This window comes from Ambystoma mexicanum, chromosome 1p (assembly GCF_040938575.1).
Source record: "Ambystoma mexicanum isolate Mex_15411 chromosome 1p, UKY_AmexF1_1, whole genome shotgun sequence".
NCBI classification, from domain to species: Eukaryota; Metazoa; Chordata; class Amphibia; order Caudata; family Ambystomatidae; genus Ambystoma; species Ambystoma mexicanum.
The window spans coordinates 984,350,754-984,369,887 of NC_090921.1; the positions used below are offsets into that span (position 1 = coordinate 984,350,754).

Here is a 19,134-nt window from a genome sequence, read left to right on the forward strand (position 1 = left end):
AAACCAACGACTTGATTGCGATAGGGCTTTCTTTCGATGGCGGCTAACGATTAACATTTTTGTCCCCACCCCTTCTTCCTAGGATTTCTTTCCACTCAGGTGGTTTTATTGGAATACACCATTTGTTGTTAGTAGATTTAGTGTCTGTTATGTACCCGGACCCAAGTCTTAGAAGCAAGGGTGGTGCGCAGAATCACAAAATGACAGTGTACAAATAAAGGATAATTATGATGTAGTCTGAACATGCATCTTGTTAGCATACGCTAAAGAAAAAAAACAAACAGGTTCTTTATTTGGATTTCTAATATTTTAAACCTAGAGCAAAGTATACACTGTACATCTCACCAGGCAGCTAGGAAGATCCACAAACAGCTAAAACACAGAATGATTCTTCCTACCATCGTTCAGGGCCTTGCATATTGGGACAGTCCAACATATACACCAAGTCACTCAGTAACATCACAACTTTTTTCAAACTTTGCCTTCAATCCAGCACACAATCAAATCCACACTCACAGTCCTGCACTCCACCAAACATTCTGCATCCACCACACACCGAAACCCATGCATTCTTTGCTGTTCACGCCACCAGGAGAGGAGCACATACGCAAAACAGTTCAGCTGATGTTGCAGGTAAAAGTAAAAAAAAGAATCAGCCCCGAACATGTACATACTTGCACGTGCATATGATCAACAGTCTGCCTGCCGTGTAAAATGAGCTAAAAGACAGGTATTCAACTAAAACGACATGGCAACCAGCGCATCCACATATTATACCCATTCAGTAGGTCTCCCATGTACATAAAATAAGAGTGCCATAATTCACCATGTACTTCATCCGAGGAGGCACAATCCAACACAAGTGTGTAATATTTGAAGCCATTGTCCAGCACACATGCCGAGCAAGATTATGTAAGCCTCATACAATTGCCAACCCACTGGGCGAGTTACATCCATTAACCAAGCCATGCAATTGTCCCTGCATGTTCACCAAACCCGTGTTACCTGTTCCATGTATTTCATCAACCTATGCAGTGTCACACTTGCAGCTAACTCCAGCAGAACCACACGGAACCAACGTATCACGTCATTCTCATTTGAACAACTTGCACTGTCACTGTACCTTACAATGAAAAACACTATCAAAGTCCCATATGACAAAATGCACTCACTTCCCATTTGACAGTAACTTGCACAGATAGAAGAACCACAATCACTGCCGACACATCCAACTGGCCTACCAAGTTACACAACCTAAAAGCTGAAAGTAAAATATTATGTTTTCTTTCTCTTAGCACCAAGCGCAACAAGGCCCAACCATGTGTGACCAGCCAATCTGTAAGGCAAACACACCAAATTGAGTCACAGACCATCATACGCCATAATCTCTAGAGCACTGCTCCACTCACTTTCACGCAGACCAGAATTGTACAGATCCAGACATCCATTAACCTACAGGGACAGTCTTCCTTGTCAGCAAGTCAGTTTAAAAAGTAACTGTCACCCCACATGAAACTCATCAAACACAACAGGTCAATTACATTCTCACTTGCACACCAGTCCAAAAAGGCACATTTCGACAGGTCCACTAACCCGCACAATTAAAGTCCCACAAATCGTCCAGCCACTAAGTGCATTTACTGCCCCATATTCGCCAACAACTGCAGGGAAGGACATCAAACAATACATATTACTTTCAGTCCTACAACCTTCCGTTTGTCTTACATGAACGCCAATCCCATGTTCGCAGATGTAGGTGTATACAGATCCACATTCCCAATGCAACATATATACCAGTACATATGACGATCCAAGACCAGTCCGGCCCCAACACATATGCCACGGCATGCTTATGCAAGTGGTGCATTGCCCCTCCGCCTTTCTTGAACATATGTAGTGTGCAAGCAAGACAACTGGACAAAAGTAGCCAACACAGTTCTGTAGCAAGCAAACAAACTAAACAAAAGGCTGGTATCCCCAAGTCCACTTCACAGTACTGCCCACAAGACAAACAATAAAACGTCAGTTCTTTCCAGAGGGCTGAAACCATGGATGCTGTGACAGGCTATGCTGACCATCAATACTTATGATTTACACAGAGCACAACAGTATAGTAGGGATGCGCCAATCTCCAACCTATGAATTATCCGCCATTGGTCAAACAGGTTGTATAATGGAGTCTTCCAATGTGGAGGACACATCAAGGGGTATAAATCCTTCATTGGAAGGCAAAGCAGTATACAGTTTTACAATAGCCCCCCTTCCCTCAGCTTCACTTTAATTTATATGATTCAATTAGGTCTTAATTTTTAGCAGTTTGGAGGGTATTTAACAGGTCTCAAGTCTCGTCACAGTGGAACATGATCACAAAAGCTTTGTGTGTGATATTTTTTAGGAAGTTTAAGGTGCCCATTGAAAATCTTTTTACTTTACTTCAGGCTCTCCAACCGCAACCCCCTAACTGGGAGAGCAGGGACATCGGATACATTGTTGGAGCTCACGGCTGATGAGAATGTAGACTGGGGAACATAAGACATGTAGACTAAATCTATTTTGAAGGACTGCGGGCCATCGTCCTAGGTTACCCTTTAGGCTGTTCGGCAGGAGAAAGGCCCCATGCTTGTGAAAACCGCTGGCAACTGAGGTGTGTATCCAGTAGAAGAACTCTCGGCTGCTATCAACCCCAATATTGGTCAATTATTGGGGTCAAGTGTGATAACGGGACGAGAGGGCGTTGGCTGGAGAAGCAGGTATTGTTTTTTCGATCCACAAAGCCTCTTGAAAGTAATATTGACGAACAATCAGAGACGGTATGCGTTGATTTAGCATCTATATAATCTCACCAGAGTCATCCAAGTTATACCAACTGAAGTGAAGGCATCATCTTGATTGGAGAGTCTGCAAATGAAATACTCTAGTAGAGTAATGTGGCTTAATGCATACACAGCTGGAACAGAGGTTTAGCATACACATAAATATATACACATATATACAGTTTAAATTATGCTAGAAGCAGAGTAAATTGTTCCGACCCAAGGCCCGACATGCTACACATTTGAGACCCCTCCAAAGAAGTGCAAGTGCCCTGCTACTACAGATTAGTCTTCAAACCATAGATCAAGACTTGGGCTACGACATGGGAATGGGACTCTTCTGTAGAGGGATCAACCTCTATACAAAGTCAAACCCCCAAACTGCTCCCCAAGAAGTCTGGTTAAGTGGCCACCAAACTCGCTGACTATTAAAAGAGGGAAATGAAACAGCCCGATAGAGGAGACTAAAGTACTGGAAACAGTTACACTGCTTCAAATGCTCACTTACATTTAAAATAATTGTTAATTATCTCGGCATAAGCCAAACTCCTTGTCTGGCTTCAACTAAATATCTGTTTCATCAGAAAGTAATAGGCAACTAGAACTTGCTGGAATGGCCCTGATCTTTTATAGATATTTGAAGTTACTCCTTCTCCCCATCATGCAGGAGAATTGGTCCCTCCCCAAGTTGCACTAATTAACATTTCAAAATACTAATGTCACGAGTGTGCCTTGCAGCCCTCTAAAAAGGCATATTTGCAAGCAGTCTGGAGCAGGAAAGTGGAATTGTAAAGTCACGTGGAGAAGTTGACATCCGCATGAAATGGAATGTACACCTGTATAAGGTTTGAGTGATCCAATGCCTCTAAATTGACAGAAGTTTCAAAGTCAATTCGTATGCTCCCCAAATTATTGCAGGAGTCGCCTTTTGGGTGCTTAGTTACCTATGGGGATGGTTGACAGAACATAAACTGGCAGTTATTTGGGGAACAGAAAGCACCTGCGTGTCCAATCAACCCAGTGCAAACAATTCTAATTGTTTGTAGGAAGCGGGCCCAAGCTCCAAACTAGTTGATGGCATCGCTATGGCAGCTGTCACTTGTGGTGGCTGGTCATGGCAAGCAAGCTGCAACCTGATAAGCACCCTCTGCAGTGTGCTGCACACTGTGCTCTTGCAGCAATGTCAGGTCTAAAAAGCGCTCCCCACACCACATGCACTTAAACTGCTGCTCTCTGGCATGCACGCTATGGTGCTTGTTAAGGTGCTCTCGTTGCTTAAACGCCTTTTCACATGAAGGGCATTTGTATGGCTTCTCCCCAGTGTGCACCCGCCTGTGCCGTTGCAGATCGGAGGCATACTTGAAGCGCTTCTCACAGTCAGGGCACTTAAGTGGTTTCTCACGAGCTGGGTCACAGCGGTGCTGCACAAACTCGGAGGAGGAAAAGAAGCGGCGTTCACACAGCGTACACTTGAGTGGCTTTTCTGCACAGTGTGCAGACTGATGCTTCTGTAGAGCCGAGGAACGTTTATAGGACTTGTTACAAAGAGTGCACTTGAAGGGGCGCTCTGCGCTTTGCACGCACTTATGCCGCAGTAGTTCTGAGGACTGGTTGAAGCCCTTCTGGCACACATTGCACTTAAACAGGTTCTCAATGCCATGGACATGCTGGTGGTAGATGAGGTGTGCAGGTTGCACAAAGCCTTTTTCACACAAGTTACACTTGAAGGGCTCCTCTACCTTATGAGTACGGCGGTGGCGCATTAGAGCATACTGCTGCTTGAAGCTCATTTGGCACAAGTCACACTTAAAGGGCCGCTCCTCACTGTGGGTGCGTTCATGCTGGCGCAAGTCTGATGGGCGTTTGAAAGACTTCTGGCACTCCCCACAGCGAAATGGACGCTCGCCCACTGGTGTGCATGGATGGTGCAATAGCTCAGAAGACTCCTTGAAGTGCAGCTCACAGATGTTACAGCGGAAGAGATGCTCACCCGAGTGTGCGTACATGTGTCGCACCAGGTGAGAGCGGTGCTTGAAGGACTTTTCACAAACTGTGCACTTGTAGGGCCGCTCTGAGCTGTGTGTGCGCTTATGGTGAACGAGGTGCGAGGACTGGCTGAAGCTTTTGTCGCATAGCGTACACTTGTATGGCCTCTCACCAGTGTGTACACGTTCATGGCGTGAGAGCTCTGAAAGATGCTTGAAGGTCTTCTGGCAGATGGTGCAACTATATGGCTTATCAGAGCCATCAGGTGGAACCAAAGTAGAAACTGGTGGCTGTGGTTCTGCCTCTGGAGTTTTGTAGGTCTTCTCACAAATGGAGCACTTCATGGCAGCTCCATTGTGTACGTTGTGGTGTTGAGCAAGAGATGTGAGCAGTGAAAATCCCATCTTGCACACTCCACAAACAAAGGGTTTTTGCTCCACCTGCACGCACTGGTGCTCTAACAGGTCTGTGGCCTGGTGGAAGATCTTCATGCACTGGGTGCACTGAAAAGATCGATCATGACTTGTCAGGCACTGGTGGTCATGGGGGTTCGAAAGGTGGGTAAGGTCATGCCCACACAAGTTACATTTGTTTATTGACTCTGTCCCGGTCACTGGTGGGTGCTGGTGGTGCTGCAAGTTGGGGTCTGGCTGGAGAAGGATGCCATATACTGCACAGCCCAAAGGATTCTCCACAATGTTTGGTGGTAGAGCATGGTCCCCGAGTGCTGCCAATACCCCAACATGATGCTGCTGCTGCTGGGATGGATGCTGCTGTGCAGTTGGATGCTGTTGTTGTGGGGGATGCTGTGGTTGTTGGGACTGATGCTGTGGTGGCTGCTGCTGTTGGGATGGATGCTGAGGTGGTTGCTGCGGCTGATGCTGGGATGGATGCTGTGGCTGCTGCTGGGATGGGTGCAGTGGTTGTTGTGGTTGCTGCTGGGCTGGGTGCAGTGGTTGCGTTTGTTGCTGGGCTGGATGCTGAGGCTGCTGTGCTGGCTGTTGCTGTGGCAGCCAGCCTTCCGACATGCTTGTAAAGAAGAAACACGTTTTGGCAGCGGATTCTTCAGCTTTTTCTAAGACGAGAGAATTTAAGTAGACAGATTTTCACAAGTGCATTTCTGAGTGGGAGAAGATAACCTCAGGTTTGAAGCAGCTGTACTTTGGGACAGCCGCTATCCTAGTATTTTCTTCTGTTATAGAAAAAAGGGAATTCAGTTTTGCGAACAACCTCATGACCATTCCACTCCCGTATCCAGGGTAATTTCATGTATATATCTGGCTGATGTCGTGAAGAAACAACCCTGCAGTAAGAGAAAGAAAACTCAGTCAGCTCTCAAGGAAGGTCACCGATTACGGAGCATATGCCAACACAACAGAAAAAAGTACAAGCGACTCTCAGCCCAGTAGCTGCCACACACACTGCATCCTCTAGACTAAAAAATGCCCTTCCTAGCGCAGCAGGCGACAGTACCTTTTTACACAGCAAAGAAAGAAATAGTGTCAGGAGTGCATGTTCATGCCGACTTGTACCAATGCCTACATTCCCTTTAAACAAGCTGTGTTTCAACTTCAATCAGTTCCTTTTCATCCACACAGGCAAAGAGCAGAGGGTAAACTAGTTAATGGTGGATGAGCTATCTAGAATCAAGAGGGCTGCTGCAATAGAAACACAGTAGTCACGATAGTGAGTGCACTGTACTTTACTCTCATCACCCACACCACTTTCCTCTAAACGGTTCCCGCTTGGGGTAATCCCAGGGTAACCAGAGAACTGGTTCCAGCAATGGTTAATCACAGAGGTCTTGGGGCTCCTGAGACATCACCATATCACTCCCCTTGTACCCCTAAGATTCCAGAGCACCAATCCGCACCTTAATAATTAGGTTCAACAACCAAACACGTGACTGAACATTAATCCTCAGTCCACTAGCCCACTAGCTTCTACAAAAGCACGACAAGCATGTGCTAGACCCATGGCACATTTAAGGCTCATGGACCTATATACTTGGGGGCCAATAAAGCACTGGGCTATAATGAACACACCACCCCTCAGTGAGCAAGCCCGCCGGCTGCTCTTTTGTTTAATGAATCACAATCACGTTCACAAAAAAGGCCAAAACTGTTTTGCCTTTTAGGCCCTATTATTGGGCTATAGGCCGTAATTCTCAAAACAAGCAATTGGTTGCAATTTATAAGAGCAACCAAACACAGGCCCCATACGCACTAAACATGCACCTAATGAACCAAGCATAGAGGTCAACCACAGTGCCCACCGCCTCAAAATGAATAGACCTCTGACAGACACAGCCACACCCAACTGCCCTACAATGTAATTACCTAGCACCAAGATCAGACCATGCCTCAAGACAGGGTCCCTTCACATGCTAGCAGCCCTTAGACTTCCAGCTGCCCAAAACCAGCCCACATGGGCCTGCAATTAGATTCTAGCAACCAAGTCTTGACTCAACCCCTTGATCATTCCCAGACCCACGCCCATATGGCCCAACTTGTCATAGTCCTTCAAGCGAACCAGTGGAAGGCATCCACTCAAACCAACAATCGTGAACCATCACCACACCACTCGGTCTATGGACTTAAACGCACCAGGTAGGTCCTTTTTTACTTCCTCTTCCCTCCCGCCATAACCACTATATTATTGTCAAAATAACATGTAATCCACACTGCTCTTGTACATTGTCAAATCACAAACTCAAACTATATCTGTACACACTAATATCACATTATGTCACCACTGTGGCACAAACTGACAAATATGGTAATGACTCAGCCTTGATAAAGACCCAGAGGTCGAAACACTTGTCGGCTGACCACTTAGATCACCTTTATCAATAAAGAACACAATCATTTACAAACAATGATACAAAGAATACGCTTTCCCCTTTTTGTTTCATGCGCAAGATATCTTGGAACAAACAAATATCAATCCTAAACAGAGGTGGGGGTAACACCTCCACAACCCATGAGCTCGCAGCCAAATTATACAAACCCTAGTGCCCAAACACCCCTACTCCCTTCCCAACGTAGTAAACAACATTTTGGTCCCCTACTGCCCAATACGGGCGTATGCTTCTGAAGCCTGCGTAGTGTCCTACTCCAGGAACATGCTAAGTATCTAAGCATTATGTGTGTTTAAACACCACCACCATGTAACGGCAAACAGAGCAAGGTTTAGCTCAGTATATCTCCCCCTCTTCCAGCTCTGCAAGCACTCGGGGGGCCATTTTACCGACAAGTACAGTACGGTATCCGGCCATATTTTCCAAAAGATATTTTTCGAATGACATTATGTCGAAAAACCTTTGTCGAACAATTTATTTGCCATCTTTTAAAAAATGTTGTTTTTTTGGGTTTCGTTAGTAAAAAAAAAAAGGTGTAGATAAAAAAACAGGGGTTTTGGGGCAAACCCCCAATTTTAAAAATGAAATTAAAAAAAACAATTAGAAAAAAAAATGTCGGCAAATTTGGTGTTGAGAAAAATGGCATTAGAAAATATGGGTTTCGAAAATATCACTATAAACCGTACAGTACATTATACTATTCCTCGTCCGACCCATGTGAAATCTCAACTCAATGTTAGTCTCATTTGACTGCAAATGGCGGCCCCGGCAACAAAGCTTTTTGTAGTCTTTTATAATGTATTTAACAGTCATTTATATATCTTTATGCACGTAGTAAAATCGGTAAATTAGCCAGGGTTACCACATTCTAGGTCCAGAAGAAGGCAGACCACTTTCCTATCACCGAAACGTCCAGCGAAGACAGCACTCAACCTTTGAGTATCTGTTCTACAAGAGCTAGCCCATAGCGACGTCGTCCAAGAATGGGTCCCATGACCACTCATGAACACTTTACCATTGAACACTTGATCTGTATCTAATATAACTTAGACGTTCTAACTTCCGTTTACCCCTTAGAAAGCACTCACAGAACCGCATAAGAGGAATGCAAACCCAAGTTCTAACCTCTACCTAGTCCACATGATCTATGTGCACATCCGGACTCTTTAGACAGTAGTTTACACTGAAAAAACTCTCAGCATATTACTCTTTTGTCATGTGTTTGTGTCTTTTACACACCTTTAGTGGTACACTTGCTAATTAATTTATGAAATACAATTCTTGCAAATTATTTGTGTTTTTGCATATGAATAATTGTTACCATTGTATAGGGGACTGCAACACAGGTAAATCAAGGTTTGCCTCCCATCACTTTGTGTTATATGTTTCGACGCCACATGTCTAAGTATCTTTTGGATACATTTAGCCCAGAATAGAATGGGCAGGAAAACAAACAAAACGTGTCAAAGAATGAGACCAGTACCAATGAAAATATTGTAAAATATGGTAAACAAAAAAAAAATGAATATGAGAAAAATAAGAACAACAAAAGATGTGTGGGTGATTTATAGACCCACCTCTCTGAAGAAAGAGAAACAGAAAAAGACATTTTATATTTAGACTACGAAAAAGAACTGGACATTAAATGTCAAACCTGGTTAAAGAATAATGCACAGAGAAGTGCATATTCACTAGACTGTTGGGACATTATTTGTTAAACAAGTACCCTTAACATCGGTGCTAAAATGCAAGGGTTTACCTTCTGGTAAATACATTAATCCACCTCCACCCACATTGGAATTGGACTCGGATAGCATCTCCAACGTATCTCCAACGTCTAATCAAGTCCCCCGAACACGCCAGTGTCATTTAGTATCAGAGCCCACAGGGGTCTTTGCCTACAACGTCCCGAGCTGTTAGGTCACATAGGAGGGTTTTGCAGGGATTCAAATTAAGATTGGGTAAGCAGGAGCTAAAAGCCACACCCGGGTATCCAGAATTAACCAGTGACCAGGAGCTACCATGGCGTGACAAGGAGCTAGCACATAGCGTCCCACAATTATAACTTTCACATAATAAGGAAACCTATAATTGTGTCCATCGGTTATTTTTAAGCGACATATAGAGGGGTGTGCATGTTTGTTTACAGATTGTTGAATTCACATAGATGTGATTGTTCGGCATTGGTTGGCCTGGGGAGCCAAAAGTATCTCCTGTGCCTGTTGGAACCAGGCTCCTCTAGGCTCTAAACAGGAGCTAAATAGCTCCAAGCTCCCCTCAATTTCGGACCCTGGTTTTACACATTGGGGGTTCTCCCGTTGGACAACATCGGACGAGTTTACATAAATCAAAATAGTATAATATTTATTTTTAAGTAGTTGCAGAGATATTCTCCATGACGAACAGACAGATTGGGGTGCAGGCCAGCGTTAGCTGCGCTTCTATTTATCTCTTTATGTGCGAGGCGAATGCATTGGGGAGATGGAAGGAAGCAACGCTTTCCCGGAGGATGCAGCCTTGTTTCGTAACATAGGCTGTTAAAAGCAAATGTACGTTTTCCTCGCTGAGACTTACTTATGCCTTGCAAGAGCAGCACAAGAAGACTGTTGCATTTACAATGAATGTTAACCACACCAGAATTATGTTACTCATTTGTATCATCACGTGTTTCTTTCCTCCATTGATATTACACACGTAACATACACCCCATCTCATAAAGAAACATGGTATCTCACCTGCGTACGGATCTTGAAAACAGAACAATAAGTTTTGAGAAAGTACAGACTTTCTCAAGGGTTATTGTTACGTTTTCAAGATCCACTTGAAGATGAGATTCCATGTTTCTTTGAGGAGGGGCGGCTACTTACTGGTTATCTGTAAGTTGTGTGTAATATCAGTAGAGAAAATAATAAATTATCATATAAATAAAGAGGAGCACAATTTTGGTGTGATTTAACATTAATCGGAATTAAAATAGATCTTCTTGAGGCACACTTGAAAGGCATAAGTCTGATGGAGTAAAACCTACAGATGCCATAATTTGCTCCACCAGATTGACAAGAGTGGCTAGCGACTATTCCCATTCATGGGCCAGCATGAGTTTAGTCTCTACAAGTTCCTGGGTGAGAAGCTTGTTTGCATTAGAAGATAGTAGGCACAACCAATCATCAACTGTGCCTCCTAGCAAAATTACCCAGGCATTGAGGGGCAACTCAATCCCTCCCATTTTCTTAATCCGAGGTACAATTTGGCTCTAAAGAGGGTCCTGCAACCTTTGTGTCTCGACATGCTTGGACTACAACTGCCATGAACCTTAGCCAGCATAGTCAATTGTAAGGGAACACCGTAGTCCAGAACATATAGAGAGCTGCAGGTTGCAGACACCTGCTCATTGTCTTGGGACACATCTAATAACTGTAGAGTGTAACCCTGTCCTCACATTGTCTCCAGCACAATTCAGAGGAGTCCAAGGAAAAGAAGCGTATATATGTCAGTACTTTGAACTGTCATAGACCGGTGCACCCAAGTTCAGATGTATGACCAAGAGCCAGGTAAGCGCCCCACCTGAAGATGTTTCCCATCTGGGAATGTTTGGGCATTTTATTTTGAGTGAACGATTTGTAACTATGATATTCTATGGGTAGCAAATCGCTGGTCCAATAGAGTTTCAAAATTCAGACCCACCATCGGACATTCCATAGCTAGCTACCTAATGCCTAATACACAAGTACCTAAAGTGCTCCATTTCAGGAAGCATGAAATCAGCTGTTCTGCATAACTGACAGTCCCTTTAGTCCCCCCCTCATCCCATGCAATAAGTGAGTATTAACCACTACCAGAATCATAGGCGAGGGGGCATGACGTTTTTTAGTTTGAGCTATTAGGTGGCGCTTGTACCACCTATAAGCAGAAAGTATTGTATTAGAGCATACCAGAAGAGAAAAGGCATACGAGGAGGGACACAAAGGTTGTAGGTGTTATTTGGGCACCAATTGACTGCCCGTGGCCATGCCAATCCCTATGGCATTCCTACCCAGTTCCTGCACCTCCGAGACCAAAGCACCTCCTCATGGGAACTCTTTGAACTTGCTTTACTCAAGCCTTACCATCAAACCTTGCAATCAAAGTGCCTGCCAATGTTTTTTCAAAGCAGTCTTCTGAGAGTTAATTACTTAATTGGATCTGTTAACATGCTGCTGGTATAGTAAAAATGTCCTAACCAGTCTGCCTTACTCTATTTATAAGCAATATGTGTGTCTTCACTGTAGGATCTGTTAAAAACAAGCATTGGCAAAGCCAACCGTTTTGGCTTGTGTATATGTATTAGGCATTTGCCAGGAACTGCTATTAGATCCCCAGGTACTCGCACCATTTGCACCTGCTACCACCAATGGCCAGTTAATACCATTACAGCAGTGCCTTTCCCATGCCTACACAAAAGCTCAAACTGTTGGCATTGCCAATGCTCGTCTAACTTGCAATTCCTACCACACAATAGGAGAGGGTTGATCTCTAAAAGCAGTTTATATTTCACATTTGATCCCTCTGGGTTTGTAATACCCAGGGCAATCGATATAATGGGATCAGTCAAAGTTATTTTTGATGTTTGCAGGTCTTCCTGCCTCTCATTTGAGAGTATCCTAAATTAATTGTAAACAAAGTGTATAAATATCAAATGACTTACCTGATCTTAAGGGTACAATCATGTTTTTGTATCTGCGTCCCCATGTAGATCAAAAATGCACGAAAGAGGAATTTTAACAGGTAGTGACTGAAAAGTATGGGACATTCTTGGGAGAAGATTCATTTTAATGCAATTCCTTCTGCCAAACCAAAAGACCTCCAGTCTTGCGCATCTCTGCGAGTCCACTAAAACATCCACCAATATACTAGAAAGACTCTGCTTAGAGAGAGCCATGAGGTTGCGCAATATACGTCCAAGTATATTTTCAACGCTTCTGAAATCATATGCCTTCCAAAAGGTGGTGTATCGTTTCCCATCTCTCTGTCATATACTGTTACGTCAAAGTGAATTACTTCGTGGTAATTCACTTTGATGCAGTTCCTTTGTAGCAAAGTAATTGAAACAGGTATGTTTGGGGTTAAGGGTAATAACGGGGGTGGATAAAATAGTGGGTGGTGGTAGGTAAGCGGGCCTAACTCAATTATAAAAAAATATATTAAAGAGACACAATATTTGCATCAAAGAGAATTACCATGAAGTAATTAACTTCGATGTAACAAGGTACAACCCTCTGTGATAGCCAATTACCTAGATGTTGTATAGTTGGTTTTAAAGCCTGCCACATCATGAACAATGTGATGAGAGTCAAACAATGCAGTGAATGAGTTTATGAAGTTGTGTATTAAAAAAGAAAACATTTTCAGACAAAGTGTGCCATTTTATGCTGAACTCCAGACAGGTATCAAATGATTTTGTCTAATTTTCTAGGTAGCAGGCTCGAACAGGAAAACCAAAAAGGAAAAGGGGCTTGCCTGTCTCATACCTCTTGCAAGTAGGTTCTCACCATATGTTATTGATGTTCACTTGGTTGGGCAAGAGCAACCAAGACCGTGAAGACTGGCAATTGGATCATCCCGGTTTGCACCCCTCTTAATATTTAAGCCCTTCCCCAATAGGGTTGTTCTTCCCTGTGCTCTTTATAAATTTAGCTTATATCCTCCAGTCATGTAGGCAACACCTTTGCAACATGTCAGCTCGCCATTCAACTAATACCCTTCCATAGATCTTAGTAACATTTTTAAAAGAGATATAGGTTTGCAGGGGAACATTCTAAAAGGTCCTCGTTTAGATTTTGCCAAGAGAACGGTATGAGACTGCCATAGGTTTAGTAATTGAGCCCCATTGGAGAAAGGAGCAGAAAAAGAATTTAAAAGAACATGTAGTGTACACTTACATTTTATTTTTTATAGATAAAATCATGCTGTTCACTTCATTGTTATTTAATAGTGGAAATGCGTTGTTTTTAAGAAGAAAATATTACATTTTCTCTGCTATAAAACTTTCTGCTTTCCATAGCCGGCCTAAATTGTCTGGGATACAGCATTCTCACAAAATGCCAGAAAATAAAAGCCTAATGTGTGTTTAGTGCGCATTCGGCGTGACCAAAAATCCCAAATCCCACAATGCCGAACAATGGGAGCAGGGGAGGAGGGGGGGTGTCCCCCGCTTCCATTACATGGAAAGCACGACACTACCGCGCAGCCTTCTATGCCGAAGCTGACATGAATGAATGCATTTGACATTTTCGAAATGCAAAGCTGTGAGCTTCGGCATAGAAGGCTGCGTGGTTCTAGGCTTCGATGTTTTAACGTAGAACCTGGGATACAACCAGTCGGCTACATGACCCAACTTTTAGTCAGAATCTATTCAGGAATTCAAAAATCCAGGGTTAACAGTCTTCATAAAAGGCCTCTTGACAGCTGTTGGCTACATAAATATCGAATAGAGTAACCTTAGCCCTCTCCGACCAACTATAGACAACCTCCTATATAACCCCTGTTGTGAAGGATATATTTGCCAATGGCACTGTTAGAAAAAAGTTTGCGTAATAAAACTGTATTCGGACAACGTATTTATGAAATATATTAATGAGAGGGGGATGATGGAAAATTAATTTGTGAGGGGCAGAAGGTCGAACTAGATACATTTAATAAGTAGTTGGGAATTTGTATGCGGTACAGGGTGTATAGAGGTCTTTAAATTTGATTAATGGGTTGTACAAACCATGAAACTCAAATCTATTAATAAAGTTATTAATAATGGTACGATTGCATTAGGAGGCTACTCTGGACTTTCTAAAAAGATGTAAAATACTGGGAGCAGGATATATATGGCACTAAAGGGGCAACAATAGAGGAGGGCCAACTACTGTTGGATCACCTGCGCTTGATCTAAGTAAATGCTAAAGTTGGAGAAACAGTGTGTCCCTCAGCCTATGTCAGGGTAAGGGGCCCAAACCCTGAAGGTCCAGTGAAGTAAAACTGAAAACTGGTAACCCTAGACAACAATGCGCGTGGAGGAGATATATGATAAGACTGAATAATGTGTTTAATGTGAATTAACAAAAAAAAAATCAAAGTATGAAGGATAGTCCATGCAGTTGCTCCCTGCATAAGACCTCAATTGCATAACAGACAGGCAATAAGTATTTCAACCTTACTTCAGGTCTTTTTCAAAGCTGTAACTGAATTGGAAAAAATACCAAACGATTAGATTTGGAGTACAAAGTCTTGTGTTGTAATGCCCACCAATTGGGCACAGCCTATTAATAATGTATTAAATGATATTGAGGTAAACTGTAGCTGTCCTGTACCAGCTTGCAGACCTTAATTATGCAAAATGTAATACGAACAAGAGTGCGCATTCAAAAATATCACAGCTAAAAGATCCTGGTCAACCATAGGTTGCTGTGAATGGATTGAAGAAGGTTGCCATGTGTTGTCTGGGCAACCGGGCTATGATATGATATGATATTTATAACGCGCCTATACACAGGTGTTTCAAGGCGCGACGAGGCAGGGAAGAGAAAAACAATGGAAAGACAGACAAACGAACCTACTAGGCCAAGTGTCATTCAGATCGCGCAAGTGCAAGGGTAGGGAGGAGGGAAAAGTGCCTGGGGGAAGGGAGAGGGGAAGTGCAGTACAAGGGATGGAGGAATAAATACGATAGGTAAACGGCCTGAAGGTGGCAAGTGCCAGGTAGAGCAGAAGTGCTGGTGGGGGGGGGGACTGAAGGGATACAGAAAACAGTCCCTAAGTGCAGGGGGTCTCCAGGGAGGCAGGGCAGGAGTGCAAGGGGTGGGACCTGGCCCCAAGGTCAGAGGGTGGCCAGGTAACCAGAACAGGTTAGGCAGGGGGTTTCAGCAGGGGAGAGAGGCAGAGAAAGCAGAAGCAAAGAGGAAGGTTTTGAGGTGTTTCCGGAACCAGAGATGGTTCTCCTCAAGTTTCAGGGAGGCAGGAAGGCTGTTACAGAGAGAGGGAGGCTCCTGAGAGAGAGAGGGAGAGAGAGAGGGAGAGAGAGAGAGAGAGAGGGAGAGAGAGAGAGAGAGGGAGAGAGAGAGGCTCCTGAGAGAGAGAGAGGGAGGATCCTGAGAGAGAGAGAGAGAGAGATGGATACTCCTGAGAGAGAGGGAGGCTCCTGAGAGAGAGAGAGAGAGAGAGAGAGAGAGAGGAAGGCTCCTGAGAGAGAGAGAGGGAGGCTCCTGAGAGAGAGAGAGACTCCTGAGAGAGAGAGAGAGAGAGAGAGAGAGAGAGAGAGAGAGAGAGAGAGAGAGAGAGAGAGAGAGAGAGAGAGAGAGAGAGAGAGAGAGAGAGATATCGACCACCAACTTGTTGCTTGTAGAAGCCGCTGACCCTGAGGGAGTTGGAGGCAGATGAGCGGAGAGCCCGGGAAGGAAGGTATTTAGGAAGAGAGAGTTGAAGGTAATGCAGCCCCAAGCCCCAGAAGGCCTTGTGGATAATGCAGAAGGTTTTGAACTTAATCCTTGCAGCCACTGGGAGCCAGTGCAGAGATTTCAGTCCTGGAGAGATACGATCCCTGGGCTTGAGGCCAAGGACAAGTCTTGCAGTCCTGTTTTGGATAAGTTGCAGAGGGCGGAGAGTAAAGGCAGGCAGGTTTAGATAGTGGCTGTTGCAATAGTCCAGCTTAGAGAGAACCAGGGCTCTGGAGACAGTGAGCTTCTGGGGGAAGGAGAGGAGAGGAAGAATACCTCTGAGGAGGTGCAGCTGGTAGTGTGACTTCTTGGAAACGTCGGAGATGTGAGGAGAGAAGGAGAGTGTGGAGTCGAAGATGACCCCGAGGTTTTTAGCCTTGCAGGTAGGAACAGGAAGAGGGCCAAGAGAGGCAGGCCAGAGAGCTACAGGGAAGGAGGGAGAGGGTGTGCCTATAAGTAGAATCTTGGTCTTACTGGCATTAAGGCAGAGGTCATTGGCAGCACACCACTCCTGGATAGCAGACAGTCAGCGATGAGGGAGGGGGAGGAGGAGGAGGCCGAGGGTAGCCTGAAGATGAGCTGGGTATCATCTGCATACCACTGAAAATTGGGGCAGAGAGCGGCGATGCGGTGGGCAAGGAGTACCAGGTATTGGTTGAACAGCCAGGGAGAGAGGTTAGATCCCTGGGGGACACCACAGGTAGAGAGAAAGATTACAGAGAGGAAGGCCCCAAGTTGGACCTGGGGGGGGGGTCGGTCGGAGAGGAAAGAAGTCAGCCACGCCAGAGCCTGTCCTGTGATACCCAGGTTATCACGGAGACAGTTGAGCAGGATGGTGTGGTTGACAGTGTCGAAGGCAGAAGAGGGATCAAGCAAGATGAGGACACACAGGGTGTTGGAATAAAGGTTGGAAAGCAGGTCTTCACGGATGTTCAGGAGAGCAGTTTCCGTGCTTCTAGCAGCCCTGAAGCCTGACTGATGATTGTGAAGACAACCAACAGATTCGGTGTGGAGATTAAGATGGGAGATGGCTAGTTTCTCCAGGAGTTTGCCCAGGAAGGGAGTGATGGAGATTGGGCGGTAGTTAGCCGGGCAGGAGGAGTCGGCAGAGGGTTTCTTAAGAAGAAGGTGCACAAGGGAGTGCTTCGGGGGGGATGGGAAGACTCCAGTGGCGAAGGAGGGATTGCAGAAATCAGCCAGGGCAAGAGCCAGGGAGTCGATGTGGTCCTTGATGGTTTTGGAGGAACAGGGGTGGACCTGTTTTGACGAGACATTCATTGATCGGACTTGTCGAGAAACCTCGTCTGCAGAGAAAAGGGGAAAGACAGAGGGAGGGAGGGAGGAAGGGGGGGTGCCAGCAGAAGGGTCAGAGGAAAAGCAGGAGATAGAGGGAGGGAGGCAAGAAGAGGAGAGCGAGACCAGGACTGAGTCTGCTGTGCAGAGGGCCTGGGAGGGGACAGGAGATGTAGAGTCAGCAGCAGGGTTGGCCAGTTCCTTGCAGAGTTTAAAGAGTTCGGCCAAGTTGTTGGATGCCGTAGAGATCCGGATTGGATATGGACTCTCTTCTTGGTGAGAACGGAGAGCCGATATTGCCGTTGCAGCAGGCGGCAGGCCAGTTTGTCAGAGGATGAACATGAAGCACGCCATTTCCTCTCAGCCACCCTGCACTTGCATTTTAGGGTGACGAGATCAGAATCATACCAGGAGTTACACTTGGCTTTGGGCTTCAGGCGGATTCCCATGACAGGGGCAAGGATATCAAGAGTATCAGATATAGCAGAGTGGAGCATGGAGAGGGCTGTGTCAGGGTGGGAGTCAGCCAAAGAGGAGGGGGGGGGGGGGGGGCTGTTGAGAGAAGGTGGTGGCAAAAGCCTCAACTGACACGCGCTTCATGGGTCGGATGACCGCGAAGGTGGGTGGCAGTGATGAAGGTGGCTTGGCCCGAGGGGTAGAGAGTGTGAGGTGGGAGGATAGGAGAGCCTGATCACTCCAGGAGAGTGGAGTGGAGATGGGGGCAGAGAGGGGAAGATCAGAGGAGATCAGTGCATCAAGAGTGTGCCCTGCAGAGTGAGTCGGGCCGGAGGGGAGAATGGTGAGTGAGAGAGAGTCGCAGAGGTCACAAAAGTGTCCAGAGGGAGGACAGGAGGCGTCCAGGTGGATGTTGAAGTCGCCAAGAAAGAAGAGTCGAGTGGTTGAGGCCAAGAGAGAGGAGGAGAGGTCCGCCCACTCGGAGAGGAAGGAGGAAACCTGACCTGGTGGCCGATAGATAGTGGCCACAGTAAGGGAATGGTTAGGAGAGAGAGAGAGAGAGCCGGCAGACAAGGCATTCAAAAGAGCAGTAGGTCTGTGTAGGAGTGACAGAGGCAGGAATCCACTCAGGGAAGATAAGGGCAACACCCCCACCAGAGCGGTTGGGCCTAGGCAGAGAGAGGATCTTGTAGCCATCCGGTAGGAGCGTGTCAAAGCTGGTGACAGAGCTGGCCGTGAACCATGTCTCAGTGAGACCAAGGACATCAATGTCAAGTTCTTCAAGAAGGCGGCAGATGTCAGAGGAATGTTTGACAGCAGAGCGAGAGTTAAGAGTGGCAATGTGGAGAAGGTTGCCATCCTTGAAGGACTTCCGGAGAGGGGTACAGATCAAAGGTACGCCCTGCGGAGGTGTAGAAGGAGCCCGCGAGGAGGCGGAGAGAGAGGGGGAAGGCAAGGTAGCCGGGGAGAGGGGACAGCAGGGGAAGAAAGGAAGTTGATGAGGCGCGGGAAGAGTCTATCAAAGAGGTGAAGGTTGGCCTGAGGGCCTTGGACCAAGACGGTCCCATTAGAGTAAACATTAATGATGACCTTAGAGGAGTGGAAGGAGGCCAAGAGGACATCCCAGCGGGTGCCACCATTAATGGGAGTAGAGGAGAAAGGAGCGAGCACCGAGACCATATAAAGGGTCCACAGGTCCGTTGAAGGCACGACAAAGAGGATGTCGGTGAGAGCTTCCTTGGCGGAGGCACTGGTGTAGGTATCAGCA

General features: G+C 45.6%; 1 protein-coding gene across 1 annotated transcript in view; it reads right to left on the reverse strand.

The window, feature by feature from the left end:
- Positions 1–269: 269 nt before the first annotated feature.
- The window catches only part of ZNF319 (zinc finger protein 319), a 124,650-nt gene continuing 105,785 nt past the window's right edge, over positions 270–19,134 (reverse strand). Inside the window, exon 2 of the mRNA XM_069654454.1 lies at positions 270–6,102. Coding sequence (XP_069510555.1) covers positions 3,926–5,827 — 1,902 coding nt within the window. The 5' untranslated portion in view covers positions 5,828–6,102 and the 3' untranslated portion in view covers positions 270–3,925. The remainder of the gene's footprint in view (positions 6,103–19,134) is intronic.